General features: G+C 36.7%; 4 protein-coding genes across 4 annotated transcripts; 1 reads left to right on the forward strand and 3 right to left on the reverse strand.

Annotated features, from left to right (window-relative positions):
• The first annotated feature begins 33 nt into the window (after positions 1–33).
• Positions 34–7,139, forward strand: LOC113677965 (uncharacterized). Its single transcript, XM_027194829.2, has 9 exons — positions 34–1,334; positions 1,798–1,891; positions 2,296–2,389; positions 2,959–3,041; positions 3,781–3,941; positions 4,422–4,473; positions 5,098–5,159; positions 5,285–5,370; positions 5,701–7,139. Exons 1-9 carry the CDS (start codon positions 346–348, stop codon positions 6,234–6,236), a joined length of 2,157 nt encoding a protein of 718 aa, XP_027050630.2. The 5' UTR covers positions 34–345; the 3' UTR covers positions 6,237–7,139.
• Positions 6,266–11,846, reverse strand: LOC113677966 (mitochondrial import inner membrane translocase subunit Tim23). The gene is made up of 6 exons (XM_027194830.2): positions 11,669–11,846; positions 10,306–10,364; positions 9,784–9,877; positions 9,046–9,127; positions 8,448–8,506; positions 6,266–8,037 (listed from the first exon to the last, which is right to left on the reverse strand). The coding sequence occupies exons 1-6, from the start codon at positions 11,727–11,729 to the stop codon at positions 7,802–7,804; spliced, it is 591 nt and encodes a 196-aa protein (XP_027050631.2). The 5' UTR covers positions 11,730–11,846; the 3' UTR covers positions 6,266–7,801.
• Positions 11,847–12,838: 992 nt separating this feature from the next.
• Positions 12,839–13,991, reverse strand: LOC149053266 (general transcription factor IIH subunit 5-like). The gene is made up of 3 exons (XM_089188073.1): positions 13,868–13,991; positions 13,456–13,666; positions 12,839–13,073 (listed from the first exon to the last, which is right to left on the reverse strand). Exons 1-2 carry the CDS (start codon positions 13,900–13,902, stop codon positions 13,483–13,485), a joined length of 219 nt encoding a protein of 72 aa, XP_089044199.1. The 5' UTR covers positions 13,903–13,991; the 3' UTR covers positions 12,839–13,073; positions 13,456–13,482.
• Positions 13,992–14,472: 481 nt separating this feature from the next.
• Positions 14,473–15,452, reverse strand: LOC113677983 (uncharacterized). The gene is made up of 2 exons (XM_027194849.2): positions 15,157–15,452; positions 14,473–14,950 (listed from the first exon to the last, which is right to left on the reverse strand). Exons 1-2 carry the CDS (start codon positions 15,446–15,448, stop codon positions 14,832–14,834), a joined length of 411 nt encoding a protein of 136 aa, XP_027050650.2. The 5' UTR covers positions 15,449–15,452; the 3' UTR covers positions 14,473–14,831.
• Positions 15,453–15,466: the final 14 nt, after the last annotated feature.

Raw genomic sequence — 15,466 nt, forward strand, 5'->3', positions numbered from 1 at the left:
TTTTGGGCAAATGGCAATGTGAACATGCGATCATGATGTACATTCGAAGCACGTGTGTGTGTAAACATGTCGAGTGAAGTCTCTATTTTGCCAATTTTCGACGTGGTTTTCTTGTCGCCTTTCCACGCGATCAGTGAAAATTTTACAGACCTTTTGTAGCTAAATGTGTCATTTGTTTTTCAGTTACACCAGCAAAGTATCTTCTCTCGCCTATGCCTCAAAAGTAAGGAACAAGGTATACAACTTCTAAGAGTTAAATTCAGAGGTTTAGAGGAAATTTTATCATTAGAAAACGTGTCACCTACCTGTAATTAAAACAGAAAAGGCCTAAGCATTCGAACTACAATGCAGCACGAAACCGAGAAAATGTGTGAGTTCGAAGGCGACAAAGTCTCAAACGAGGAAGAAACGAGAACAGTCAGCATTGATGGAAAGAACTGTCTCGCAGTAATTGCAGAAGCGTATTCCAGCTCAGAGGACGAGACTTCTGCAGACACTCGCCTCATTGCAGAAAGCAGTATGGTTGAAGATAGCATTGGCAACAAAAAGGACACGAATGACTTTGTGAATGTTGGTGTTAATCTAGGTTCTGTTAGAGAGGAGAATACAGCTTTGGAAGAACAAAACAACGGCTTAAATAGGGTTAGTTCGCCTGGGACTGCGCCTCAAAGTAAACTTACCGTAGGGCCTAAAAGTGATGCTTTTATGCTCTCAGAACCTGGAAGTGATGGATGCGCTCTTGGTTTAAAGGAAAGTGATAGTCAGTTAGTTTTGAAGGTTCTGTCTAACAAGGACTATGTCATTGCACCAAGTGGTGATGATGATATTCCCTTATATCCTAAAAAAGACGACCATGCATTACCACAACCTAAAAGGTGTGAACACGTCCTTAAAATAAAACCTAAGGATAATGAATGCACAGTAGATGAGTCTATTGACAGGAGACACACATCTGTTGAGGAACAGGATGCTGGACAGAGCTTTTTAATGAGTAATGATGTTCCATCTGTAGCAACAGAGAGTGGTGAGCAAACAGTTGCAGAGCCAGATGACATGAGAGACGTAGATACTCCTGAAGAGTCCCAAAGAAATCAATGCAGAATTGTAGACTTAGAGCAACATGGTCACTTTGCAACAAACCATGATGGAAATACTTGTCATCAGGTTTACACTATGAGTAGTATTGACAAAGAACTTGAGATTATCTGTGAGGCTGGGAGTACTGTGCAGACAAAAGAACATGCACAGGATCCAACTGCAGTTCACTCTTCATCTAGTGATAGTTCCTCAGATGACGAAAGCTCATCAAGTGAAAGCTCTGAATCCAGCTCTGAGTAAGTGATTGAAATAGTTTCTTTTTTGAGGTGTTACAACCACATGCATTCACTTAATTGTTTTGATGATGTCTTGTATTGAATAGTTATCTTTTTAGATTTAGGTATATACCAACCTTAATTAGAAAAGCATTTTGATTGGTTCTTCCATATGATCTATTAGGCGGCAGATGCCTAAATGATGTTGTCATCAAAAGCGTTCAACTTTTTTATCATTTAAAACATTGGACAAATTGTAACAAATTGATTCAATGTTGCTGTGGGTCTGTGCTGTAACAGATCACAGGAGATGTCAAAATATGGAAAGAACATTAATGACCCACTCAGCTGTGCCTTGTGTGCTATGTTTTTGTTCTTACCACATTTTTGCTACATCTGTGATTTATCACTGAACAGACACAATTGGCAACATGGGATCTATGCATTAATTGGTTGATAATGGTTTTTCTAAATAAATTTCAAGTGATGATCTAGAAGACATCAGAAAAGAGATTGAAAAAGAGGAGGATCGTACCTATGTAGGGCCACTGAAAACAAGAAGTGAACTGTCAGTGAAGGTACCTGTGCTTAATTTTTTGTTTTTTGAGGACTGGGCTCCTGGCTCAACTCTTTTAATGTCGGAAATTAAGTTTTTCCTGCCAGGAAAAAAGAAAATTAAAAAGACGAGGAGAAAATAAATTCAGAAAGATTTCTTGTACAATATTACATGTTTTATGCAAATGCCATTCTTTATCAACATGAAATTTCTTCTCATAATGTCAAAACGTCATCCAGTAAAACAGTGATAAGAATAGATGAGCTTATCAGCTGGAGAGTATAACATTGATCCCAGACCCTATTCTCCAAACTAAGTCAAAGGAAGTTTGTAACAGCTAAAAAGGAGAATTGCTATCCTGGTCATAGATGTTAACAGTAATGTGACCATTAAATTGAGTACAGTTAAAAATAAATATATTTTCAGGACCTTCCTGTAGTTCCAGATGTGGATATTACTGTTGATGAAAATGTTCAGCTTGTAGAACTTGGAGTGGTGTTCAGTGTGGTTGAGTCATTAGGTAAGCTTTTTTCTTCTTCTTGATCATGAAACAAATTCCTCTTGTCAGCACATTAGGAAATGTATAGAGAACAGAATGGAGAATATACATACTGATCTTTGGATGTAAAGGGTTAACTAGAAACATTCTGTATTGACTGACTTGAGAAATCTGGTATAACATTGCTTTTTTTTTTTTTTTACTTCATACTGTGAGTGGCTCAGGAAACTCATGACATCCTCTCTACCAATCTGTCAAACAAAATAGAGAAGCAAAGTACATTACCAGTAACCTAAGGCCTGTACCTAGAAAGTCTTAGTAACTTAACCCTTTAATTCCCATGAGTGATCAAGAGTGAATTTCTCTTTACAATAATAATACAATGTCAAGCAGGTAAGTGATGAGAATAAAGAAAAATATAAATTAGGGGATCACAAGTAGATGCATTACCAAATTCTCCAAACCAACATCACAACAATTGTATTGTAGACATTATAGGCAAAGAGACTGATGATGTTTAATTCTCTACAAGGCATTCCAGTTCTTCTTCATAATTTTTGACCTTCACTGCAGCTCTTTTATTCTTTTAGTGGTAGTAAAAGCCTTACCACAAACTCCAGCTTTGGATTCAGACAGTGCTCTTTTCTTGGAGAACAGATCCTGTCTTGGTGTGGTATGTATAGTGAAGATGAAGTCTTGTTGGAAGTGTATCCTAACAAGTGATTGTTTCAAACTGGTGGTTACTGTTAAAGAGTTGTAACCAGTAGTGGAATAGTTAAAATTGTTACATAACCTGCACCTCCTTAATACCTGCAGCAACAGTCACAATTATTAACAGATTAAATGCTGGAAATCAGCCCAGAAATTATGATATCCTACTCTTAATTGCTACAATTGGCAACAAAATTGTTGACACATTGACCTTTTTAACCTTTCAATGTTATCTGTTTTCCCCTTGTTAAGTTCACCTTTTTGCCCCCTCCCCCCCCCCCAAAAAAAAAATTGTTTTTGATTCCATGAACCTTAGCAATATACAGGCCACATTTAATGGGGGAGGGGGGGAAGGGGTCTTGTCAATGATTATTCAATTATTCTACACATAAATAGAACTCTTCAAGCATGATGAGTTGACCAATTTTGATGCTGATTGTAGTTTTGTTTTTACTTAGTTTCTAGTTGGCATAATTGAATTCAATTGGAATCATTGTTTGAGTGCTTTAATGTGATCGATCAATTCATTGATGGCACTGTAAAATTTCTGTCTATACCAAATTGTTAGTAACATTACTGTTGTGAATGATCTGAAGTGAAACTGTATTCTGACTTATTCATAAAAAGTGATTAAATATTTTACCAAGCCATGGCAAGGCTTGATCAAGAATTTATAAATGAATAAGCATTTTTCTCTGCAGGTTTTTGAGACCTTTGGACCAGTGCAGACTCCATTTTATTCAGTCAGATTTAACAATGAGGCAGACATTGACAAAAGAAATATTCATGTAGGGGACAAAGTGTTCTATGCTCCTGACATGATGGAGTATTCCAACTTTGTCTTTGTGGCACAGCTTAAAAAGTAAGCATTACCTCTGCACAAGCAGAGTTAGATCTGATTTTTAATTCTCCTCTAGTAGCACATTTCCTTGTAAATTACTCACAAGAATTTGGTGTTAGATCAAGGGAACAACTTCTACCTGATGAGTTTGAATATTCTCAATACCTGTTTCCTGGATAATGTATGGATATTATAGGGAGAAGTTATACATCGATCACTTCTGGGAGTTAAGGGGTTAAGTTTTGGAGTTGGCAGAGTTTGCTGAAAAGAAGACTTTGTGGGGAATGAGGTTCATGGTGGAATGATATTTCCCAAGGAATTATATGGAAGTCAGAAAAGAGAATTACAAATTGTATCTTGGTAGAGAAAATATTAAATTTCAGCTTAAATGTATGGAGTTCTTATTTGATATTTTTTTGGAAAATCAGTAAGCCTCAAAGATGTAGCTTACTCAACACTCAATAAATTTAGTTATACATTTTTCTCCCAATTTACTTTTAGGCTGAAGGGATCTGATGCCTCATGGGAACATGATGAAGAACCCCCAGTAGAGGTGATTTAGCAATGACAACAAAACTAACCATCTTTTTTTATTCTATTTACAAAACATGACGCTATTGACATTGCTGATCCTAACAGCATGCAGGATGCATGTCATGGATGAACTTTGTAATGAGCCTTGCACACTATAGAGTCTCTGTGATTCAGAGGTAAAGCATCAAAGCATGGAATCTAAAGGTGTGAGGTTACAATTCCTCATGGAGACTCAGAATTTTTTCTTTGTCCCACAACAAGATGAAAAACATCTTTCTCTATTTTTTACCAAGCTCAAAACTTACAAAACTTACAATCTTTCTTATTCTATTTACAAAACAAAAGGATTGTTACAAGGATGACAGCACCAGCAGTTTAAAAAGGATTGCTATTTTGCCCAAACAAAGAAAACTTGAGTCGTCATAAGTTTGATAAATTGAAAGGTTTCTATAGAAGTGGGTTACCAGCAGTCTGTCTGTTTAGCCTGTGAGCTGGCTTCCATGTTCAGGTTTTGCCTCATGGCACAGCTACTTATTACACCAACTGCTGCTAGATGGAAAAATATATTGAAACTCTTGTAAATTACCAACCAAATTTACTGCTTAAATAAAAAAGTTATTTAATTCATTGACTTGTTTTACAGGCTGTGGAATTTTCTGATGACGAGGAAGAAGCTAAAGCTAAGACCAGCAAAAAGAAAGAAAGGTAAAACTTGAAAGGAGTTGTGTTTACCTGAGGAAAATACAGTGAATAGATTTCTTCACAAAATGCACTAAATACATTAATTTATAAATAAAGAATTAGTCCTTTTTTTCCCTTTTAACTTACAGAATGGCTAAGGAAGGTCCAGCTGCAGATGTTGATAAGGCAAGTAACACAGAGAGTGAAAGAAATACTCACCAGGGATCCAATCGAGGTAGACTTTGAGAATTTTTGTAATTTTAATTTTTAAATATGGTATTTTATTTATTCACTTACTAGAGAATGAAATATAGAGCTGCCAGGTTGTATATTGGCCTTCTTTTATCGGTAAAACAGTTTTTAGTCAATTTGTATCTCTTTTTTATCATCAAGCGGATAATGCTCAATATGACTAGAAGTATAAATGAGTTTACCAAGCCAGTATGTTTTTAGGAAAATGGATCAGGTTAGAGAGACGCACTGAAGGAGTGAATGTAAAATGAGGCCATTGGTAACATGAAATACCCTTCTATGTAAGTTCATGTTATGGCCTTTTAACTTGCAGGTGGCAGGAAAAGAACTTGGCAGAACCGTGGAAGAGGAAAACCTGCCAACCAGAGCCAAGATGGAGGGAATTTTGCTACTAGCCCAAGGAGACCCTTTCCCCCTGCAAGAGGCACATTACCACTCAAGGAACCTCCTCATGTGGGGCTAAGACCTTCCCTTTTCGCAGGGAATCCCTACATGCACCACCCACCTCAAGGTCCTCAACAATTGATAATGGGACATACAGGACTCTATACAGGGCTACCTCCAAGAGGTCCATCTCAAAGAGGCCCATTTATGCCACAGCCCATGGGACCTTCTCCCGATACATATCCTGGCCTTATGGGAAATGTGCCCCTTCCTCAATTTGGTACACCAAGGCCATCTATTTCTCAACTTATCCCTACAGGGTTACCACCAGGATTTGCACCCAGACATGTTATTCCTGGACCTGCAGACCCTTATGACTATAGAGCAAATGTTGGACTTCAAGCAAGAAATGCAGGATTTCCTATCTCCTCACCCTCTCCTCCCACACTTCCACCAAACCTTTAAGCCTCCACTATAAAGGTTATACATCACAGTGACAAGTACTCAATTTTATTCCATGTAACAGCAGAAATGCCAATTGTTTGCCATAATGCAAATCTCTTGCACAGAGAAACGTTTTAAAATGTGTTTGTTATTGATCAGTTATACTGGGTTAATTTTCCTGTTGTGAATTTGTGATTGACTTTCCAGGCATAACAATATCACACATCATGTAAAATAATAACCTCAAAGTCACTTGTAGTTATTCCAGAATCGAATGAATAATCAATGTAAAGAATATGAATTTTGCAGTTACTGTTTAACCCTTTCTTTCCCAAGATCTCATTAGTGATTCTTCTTACTGTTTGCCATGCAATTCTCATGATTTTAGTTCTGAGAATTTTGTGTTGGATCAACTAATAATTACCTACTTGATATTTTTTTAATTATGTTCTTCAATAGTCTGCTTGATAATGTACTAATATTGTGAGGGAAAATTCTGTCTTGGTCACTCATGGGATTTGAAGGGTCAAGGTGTTTCTCAATAATTTTGAAATAGATAAACCTAGCTTCACAGAAGGCAGTAGTGGGAGATGCAGTGTCTCAATAGTTTGTGCCCTAGTATTCTGGTCAAAAGGTCTGGTTTCAAAACCTAGCCAGGTCATTGTGTTCAGGAATATATGAAACATTAAATAGTGTTATTACCCAACTGCACAAGGTAGAGTAGAAAAAAACAACCCATGAAAAGAGTGAAAATATCCTGCAATATTGTGCAGTTGGTTATTTTGTACTGTAATAAAACCTATTTAACCAGTTTTCTGTGTATGCTATGCTTTTTCTACCCAATTTGCTCTTCCTGCCTTGTGAGAAATGTGCTGAAACAAATGACAGTAAAAAAGTAGTTGGATAATAAACAACTTATTGGAAGTTTTGGTGTATAGTATTGTGAAGTATTTTTAATTGTTGTTGGTATTTTCAAACTGATGGGGCAATCCTTTTATCTGCTGCATTTTCAAGAATTCCAAGCAATTTTACACAGTAATAGGAGGTACTACATAGGCTAAAAATTTTACTGGTTACCACCTCAAAAAGGAAACATGCAATATGGAAAACAGATTGAACACACTAATGACCGGCAAGTCAACTTTTTTTCTTTTAACTGGAAAGATATTTATTTGTTGCACTATTTACTTATGCAATGTGGCAATTAAAACCCAGTGTAGTCCTCCCTCTGTACAACATTCTCGTCGTCAGCTTGGTCATATATGTGTTGCATAGCTGCACATTGAGTTCATAAGCAACATCCATGGTATTGTATGTCTCCACAAGTTTCCAGGATATATTCTGGCTTGTTAATGTTCTGGTTGTAATGTTTTTGTTGTTGAATGCTGACCTTAACGTCTTTGGAACAGATACCCTCAAAATTGCATAGCACGCAAAATTATTATAAATAATAATAATAATAAAGTCTTCTCTCCTTGGTATTTCTTTGGTGCAACAATTAAATGCTACTTTCAGCTCACTTCCTGATATTTGCACAAGGTTCAAAGCACAGCAACAGAGAAGAAAAGCATAGATCGACAACAGGGCTATGCCCAGTTAGGTGTCGAGATAGTGTGTCCTCTGCTAGTCAGTAGCTTTTGTCCAAAATGATAACCTGCCGCCAGGCTTCCTCCCACAGCACCTGCGATAGCGATGGGCCGTAAACCAGCTGTCGATTTAAAAATCATTCCTGCAAGAGTAGCAGCACCAATGGAATTGAACTCGTCTTCCTCTCCTCCTCGTACCTTGCTAATTAATGCCTCTAAACTGCAGTACATGACAGCTGTGAACAAGAAAAACAAAAGGTTATTGCTGGAACTTGATAGCTTAACCCTTCACACTCAAACATCAGTATGCATATTCTCCATACTGTTCTCTGTACATTTCCCTAAGGTGCTGACAAGGAGAATTTGTTTAACAATGAAGAGTCTCTTTGGTTGGTGATCATTTTCATTATTCTCATTAACTTATCGAGTGATTTAGGGTGACACTGTAAGGAGAAATTAGATGCTTGTCACTCTTACGGGTCTAAGGGTTGAGTCTTGATCCTTAAAATGTTTATGTCTAATTGTTATTTTATGACCATTAAGTCACCAAATGGCTTATTTGAAAAGAAATGAGCTTAGAGCCCTGGGGATGGATTTATTTTACAATTACAATTACTCTTAGTAGTTACATGTGTATTTGCCTTACCTATAACTCCTAAACTGTTTCCAAATGATGGACCTCTCCTTGTGCAACCATTTAACACACTAGACAATATAATTCATAAGTTAAAGATGAGAATCAGAAACAAATTTAATGGAAGCAAACAAATTGGCCAATCCAAGTGACTGAAAATGAGAGGCTGAGTTAAACAAAGCAAACTGTCTGTAGCAGTTTGCTTCAGGAAAAAGTGACCAAGTCTGACCAAGGGCTAACGCACAAAACATCAGCTTTAGAAATTCTTTACAGTGGCTCATTTATGTCACCAACTCAGTTGATAACTTATCTTATAATACCCTCCACTGACACAGCACCACAGTTTCTTATGAAACTCCCCACCTTTATTCAAGTCAAGATTGGTTAACATTTTGCATATCTTTGGTTGAGAAAGTGGAAGTTTTCACGACCAATAAGAGAGTGAAGTACAGTTAAACAAGTACAATTGTAGGTTACTTTCCACAAAGGTGAAAATTTACTGATGACAAATAAATTGTTACTTTTTTTTTTTGAGACTCTTGAAAGTATGTGTACAGGTTTGTCACTTGGGAAGGAAGAAAACTTAATTAAAACTTAATCAAAGGCAGACCTGTTTATTCTAAGCTTCATAGTTTTTCCATCTGGATTCCGCAGACCTTCATACAGACCCCATGTTCCACCAACAGCCAACCCTAACAAGAGGGAGAAAAAACAAAATAACCTTTTTTTCTACTACACTACAAAAAGTAACTGAGTGCTGTGACTGTTTGCCTTAAAAACCAGGAGTACCAAGCTCTTACTATCAGTCACAACAACACAGATATTTAAGGTGCCCAAAGACCAAAACAAAGTAACCTGTAGCAACGGTGTTCTATTGGAGCATGACCCCAACATCAGTATGCATATTCTTCACACTGGTCTCTAATACATTTACTGACAAAGAGAATTTGTTCAACAATCAAAAGCTTCTTTAGTTGGTGATCATTTCCTTTATTCTCATGACTTCCACATGTGATTCAGGGTAGATATTGTGAAGAGAAATTAGATGCTGGTCACTCTTAGGGTTAAAGAGTTTAAGGGTTAACTACACACAGCTCCAGTTGTTAACTTGTTACACTTGCTGTGTTGAAACAAAATCAAAGTGAAAAACTGTTGAACTTAGTAAAAAATGAAAATTTAAAATAAAATTGAATAAAAAAAAAATGAAGTAGAATTTGGTACATGTATGTATCGTCTAAGTTTGCTCTGAGGGTACTGGTAATACTCAAAAGTGTTCATCGCAACTTCTCCTGCTGCTTATTGCAAGCATTTGCAGGAAAATGTAGTGTGAAAGTCTTAACAAACATACCACACATGTATGATGTTCCAACCCCAGTAAACATTTGTTCGCCCAAACTTCTCTTCTTTTTACTGTCTGAAGGAAAGACAAACTCTGCACCCCCCTGATAATAAATTGACATGAAAAGCTTCAGTATAAGAGTTACACCACTGTAGAGTATTTTAGCTCATTAAGGGTTTACAATGTGTTTGAAAGTGGGTGGCAATCAGGAAATACAATATCGTTGATGCCATGCTGGTGTCTCAACTCAGATGTGTTGATGCATGTCTGTTCAGTAAAAGATCATAGATGATGTCAAAATGTGGTAAGAACAAAAAAGTGACACACAAGGTGCAGTCGAGTGTGTCACTGATGTTTTTACAATATTTTTATGGCTTCTGTACAAACCCATGACATCATGGAATCTATTTGTTTTATATGATAAAAAAGCAAAATTTTGTTACTGATAATGGTGATGTCATCTAATAAATCTCAGGTAAGAATGAATTAAAAAAGATAGGATTCAACTTATCATGAAAGAACACCCTTTACCTGATTTAGATATGTTGGATCAATATTCAAATATGGTGACAATCCTGCTCCTCTGTTCACTAAAAAAAAAAAGTAACAGGAAAAGCATTCATGTATTGAAAACAAAAACCTGGAAATATATGTGAGGGGAAATTCTAAACAGAAACCAAGACACGAGGAGTGGTAAATAGTAAAATCTGAGACTACTGAGAGGCAGAGTGCCTTGTCTGAAAGTTTGAGACCAAAACTTAATAACCAGTATTATTGTATGGAACTATTTATTACAGAAAATGTTGTATGAGAGCTGTAATTCTCTTCTTTGTACCTCTTTTACTATATTTCAGCATCTAAATTGTAATATTTTCAAATGACAGCTTTCATACCAGGGCTGTACAAACAGTTCCCACAAGGTAGAAAGCTGTGAAAGAAATGCCAGACCAAAATAAAATGCACACAAAACTCCACTTTCATGCTCACTACCAAGGCTGACAAGTTCATGAGATTGAATAAAAAGATCACCAAATCCAGAATTCTTCAAGATACCGTTTGCCACCCAAAGGATGGACAGAGGCAAAAAAAATCAACACTTGTCCCTTGTGACCCATCACATGCATGTCACATGATAAAAATATTCTATAATACTGTCTGAAAGGAATCATTTATCAACCAGCCAAGCAATTTAACCAAAATCACGACAGCTTTTCCAGATATTTCATGTCTGATGCACCACTTTTTGAAGTCATTTCACCGACAGTTTACGAGTTCTGCTCAGATACTACTCAGATGTTCAGTGTATGATCCCGTAGAGGATCCAGTAAGACCCGAAATAAATATTTCCTATAGAATACTACGGTAAGCTGAAGATATTTATCGTCGATCGGGGAAACTATTTGCTCGTGCTTGCCAATTTCGCGATATTTTTCGTCTCTGTGACGTAACACACTGTTTGAATTTTAGAAAGGAAATTGCTAACCTGATGATTTTATCTTGCATAGAGGACGTTTTACAGTCATGCCAATTTATGAAAACCAAATTTAACTCAACTCGCTTGATTAAAATGCAGAAATTAAGAAAGTAATCAGGGCTATTTTCAACCCATATCGTTCGCCGGTTAATAAATATTACTGCAGAAATACACCCGGTAAGAGGTAACCAACTCCACATTGCCACACTCGAAAACGACTACAGGTTGAAGGAAACAAACATCCACAGTCTAGATCGCCTAGTTTCGGAAAATCCACATCAACATCTAAACAACATCAAGTTTACAACAGAAAGTTAAAAGGGAAATTTGGATTTGACAAGCGTGCTCGGGGGCGCATCCAAGCTTGGTCGATTGTCCTGGATTCAGTTAAATCATGGAAAAACTGATTCATTTTCTTACCAGAATATCCTGTGCTCGGATCATACCCAGAAGGGCCACCTCCTTTGTCTCCGTAGTTCATACTTAAAATAAAAATCTACAGAAGGAAACGCAAGGGTAGAGACCATGCGAAAATAACTACGCAACCTCGTGCGAACTCTCTCACGCATGCGTCAATTGTATTACGCAATAGAACGTAGGGTCTGGAAACTACATAACTGTTCACTTTGATTTTAAGAGAATTTCTGAAGAAATAATTGAGAAAGTCTGCAAACACGTGGGCACTCAAATTTGTATTTGTTTGAGCAGTTCATTACATTTCGTGACTGAAAAAATACCTTGGATCACAAATTGAATTTTAATAACTGCAATGTACTTTGTGTGAAATACATTATGAGAGAATTTTCACAGTCACATTCAACCTAATGGAAAGGGTTAAATGACCTTTTACACGCTAACATCAGTATGCACATTCTCCATACTGTTTACTATCCATTTCCTTAAGTGCTGACAAGGAGAATTTATTTAAGGACACTTGTCCGCCTACATTATTGGTTCCAAGATGCAAACAGTTTTCCAAGAGTGAAGCTTAAGAAAAACTGTGAGCTTCAAGAGACAGATAATGTCCAAGGACGAATTATTCATACATGTTTTTGGGCAAAATAGAGGCTTTTGTGTTTATTATCCTTCAACTAGTTTGCAACACATGTGGAAAAATGTTTGTGAACAGCTTACTGTATGCAGTGTGGGGTGTTTTCTTTGGAGGGTTCTCTAGTATAACTCAATGAACAAAAACTGATTTCCCTTCTTCTGTGATAACCACAAAACCCTCTCTAATCTTGAATTAAATTGGAAAGGAAGACTTATCATAGTGATCATGAGGTTTAAAAATTGGGGAATATTGCTTGGCTGATATTCTTGTATATCCCACAGTTTTTCCTGGGGGGTATTTGGTCACATGCTGTGTTTAAACTGATCACACAGGAGCAAAAATATTTGATGGATCATAAGTGGCTATAAATGCCAAATAATTCTGGATAAGTGCTTATAGTTTTATGGACAGCTAACCAGTAAAGGGAATCTCAATTAACCAAGTGTTTACACCAAAGATGAGTAAATTTGTTGAGTGAAGATGCCCTCCATCTATTTTCACTGTGTTATGAGCCAGGAGAGGAATTTTCATTCAATGAGTTTTTCCATCCAAAGAAAATTTCAATAAAAATTGTTGCAATAAGGTCAATAAATAAGGAACTTATTGTCTAGCAAACTATATAATTGCAAAACAATCAATTCAGCTCTTCATCTGTTTTACTATTTGTCTATAGGACTCTGCCTTCTTTCTACTTTGTCGATCTGTCCATTGTCCATTGATGTTATACTGAAAGACACTGGAGATGGGGAAGATCCAAGAAATTGTACAGGAGAACTGCAGAGAAGGAGAGAGAAAACCTAAATGGAGCTTTTGGTGCGAGAGGTGCAGTGCAGTACGTGACAGAGCTGGCTGGCAGCAGATGCACCAACTGGCATAAGGAAGATAGGTGAAGGAGATAGAGGACAGAGATTGACCAATGGCCAGAAATGCTACAACAGCGCTGCTGTTTTCCATGATATTATCCAAAGTCCAAGTGCCAAGTACAGTAAATAACCACGCGTAATTTCCCAATATTTATCTGTTCATCAGTTACCAGAGATTAACCATCACTGTCCGACATGCACCCCCAACTTAGTAATTTCCTCAGCAGCATGTGGTTCGTACTTGGCACAGATCAACTCAGTGATGTTAACATTGAAACAAACAAATCTCATACTGTACTCTTGGATCCATCTTTTTGTTTTTAACTGCTTTGTGAAATATTGAAGGAGTTGTTATCCATTATTTCCCACACTTTTTCTTGGAGAACAGGAACAATTTCCGCAGAGACGAATATGTGTGTCTCATCGAGATCCTCGATCACAAACTTCTTTCCCAGAACTACTTTCTCATCGAGGTGAAGTAGAAACTGCTTCACTGCAGGATCGCTATGAATATGAAAGAAAAGTAAGATTTGACAAGAACTTCAAATGTTCCAATCTCTTCAATGAATCGGCTTACATGCATCCGTACGGATCAGAGTTGTGATCTTTAGATCTTTCTATTTCTGTCCCGGGAAAAATTAATTAAAAAAAAGAAACAACCTTTCTTTTGTTTCTTTGTACCCAATAACCAGGAAGAAAACTTACCATTCGACTAGGACGCCTTTAGTGACATTTACCATTCTTTAGAGTGTAGTTGTGTCTTCTACCCCAAGCCTTAAAATGAGGCTTGGTAACCGCTACAGGAGTCTTTAGAGTGAATACGGGCATGGAAGGGGTGGGTGCTAGGGGACTGAAAGTCGCATTCTTGAGATGTAATATTTCCTTGTCCTTCAATAGCTTTTGCATTTCTTAACACGAAAACTTGAAAGTCAGCTCAGAAAGTGAGCCATTCTGTAAACGCGAGGAACAGATTAAGAAAGATATGATAAGAAAAGAGACTGCCAAAGCAGTCTAAATTATCAATCTAGCTTTAAACCTGTAACTCCCGAGATCTGATTGCTAATTCTCCCCTCTAGCTGCTACACATTTCCTTGTAAATTAGTTATGAGAACTTGGTGCTCGATCAAGATGGCAGCTTCTACCTGATAACTTTGAACATTCTCATTACCTGTTTGCTGAATAATGTATGGATATTATAGGGAGAGGTTTCATGTTTTTCACTTCTGGGAGTTAAAGGGTTAACAAAAATAATGTGTCATGAAATGTACAATTTTTCCATTTAGACCGAAAATTACTGTCTGTCCTTTCAACTCATAAATAGTAGTCTTCTTTCAATTACCTGATTCTTTTGAACTAAGATTATTTAATTTGTTTCTATCTACAAATAAAAAAAAAAAGATTGTGTTTGTCAAGGAGACTTTGAATTATAACTTGAATTACATTTTTTATATATGACAGTGAACAACACATCTATCTATAATGTCTCCATAGATTGTATGAATAAAGGGGGTAATTTTCTAAAGAAACTGTGGTGCTATGTTGGTTGGAGAGAATAACAGGGTATTTAAGTATTATCAACTGAGTTGATGATGTGAATTGGCTACCATAACGAATTTTAAAGCTGATGCTTAAGCCCTTCATTAGAGCAAATCTATGCACAGATAGTAGTTTATTTTGGATTAAGATTCCAATCTTGAATGGCTTGTTCTAGGTTTTGCCTTGCATCTTCAAAATTTGGGTCAATTCGCAAGGCTTGTCTGAGGTCTTTCACTGCCTCCTCATAACGTCCTGTCATTTCAAAGAAATGAGAACAAAGAATAACCAAGTCAAACATATTAAAGGATTGCAAAGGAAATACTTGGAAAGTAACTTGGAAATAAAGTTTTTTTCTTTTTTATGTGTTCATATTTTTAGTGGATTTAAAAATACATAGAAAACAAAATAATTCAAAGCATTCTGTGATTTCAGAGAGGTGTGAAATGACTTGTACGTACCCATTCTGTAATGAATCTGCCCTCTGTTGTAGTAAGGTACTGCAAAGTTCTTATCGAGTTCTATAGCTTGAGTGTAATCATAAATTGCAGCATCGAAGTCAACTTTCAAATACTTTAAATGTCCTCTATCGTTCCATGCACGAGATAACAATTGATTTAGTGATTCGGATTGTTCCTTACATTTCTTGGAAAGGTCAATTAGCTTATTCAATTCTTTCAATGCATCGCTGTAGTATCCACTATTTCGTAAAAGTTTTGCACTGTCATAAACAGCAGCGAGAACGTCTGCCATATTGAATAATGAAAGAGG

This window comes from Pocillopora damicornis, chromosome 1 (assembly GCF_964200805.1).
Source record: "Pocillopora damicornis chromosome 1, jaPocDami1.2, whole genome shotgun sequence".
NCBI classification, from domain to species: domain Eukaryota; kingdom Metazoa; phylum Cnidaria; class Anthozoa; order Scleractinia; family Pocilloporidae; genus Pocillopora; species Pocillopora damicornis.

Coding starts and splice junctions, on each gene's coding strand:
- LOC113677983 (XM_027194849.2), bottom strand. CDS start 15,448: ATGGCAGACGTTCTCGCTGCTGTTTATGACAGTGCAAAACTTTTACGA. Junction 14,951..15,156: donor GCAGATTCATTACAGAATGG/GTACGTACAAGT, acceptor TTGAAATGACAG/GACGTTATGAGGAGGCAGTG.
- LOC113677966 (XM_027194830.2), bottom strand. CDS start 11,729: ATGAACTACGGAGACAAAGGAGGTGGCCCTTCTGGGTATGATCCGAGC. Junction 8,507..9,045: donor ATGAAGCTTAGAATAAACAG/GTCTGCCTTTGA, acceptor TATATTGTCTAG/TGTGTTAAATGGTTGCACAA. Junction 8,038..8,447: donor AAACAGTTTAGGAGTTATAG/GTAAGGCAAATA, acceptor TCTTGTTCACAG/CTGTCATGTACTGCAGTTTA.
- LOC113677965 (XM_027194829.2), top strand. CDS start 346: ATGCAGCACGAAACCGAGAAAATGTGTGAGTTCGAAGGCGACAAAGTC. Junction 2,390..2,958: donor CAGTGTGGTTGAGTCATTAG/GTAAGCTTTTTT, acceptor TTATTCTTTTAG/TGGTAGTAAAAGCCTTACCA. Junction 3,942..4,421: donor TTTGTGGCACAGCTTAAAAA/GTAAGCATTACC, acceptor ATTTACTTTTAG/GCTGAAGGGATCTGATGCCT.
- LOC149053266 (XM_089188073.1), bottom strand. CDS start 13,902: ATGGTAAATGTCACTAAAGGCGTCCTAGTCGAATG. Junction 13,667..13,867: donor AAAGGCGTCCTAGTCGAATG/GTAAGTTTTCTT, acceptor TCATATTCATAG/CGATCCTGCAGTGAAGCAGT.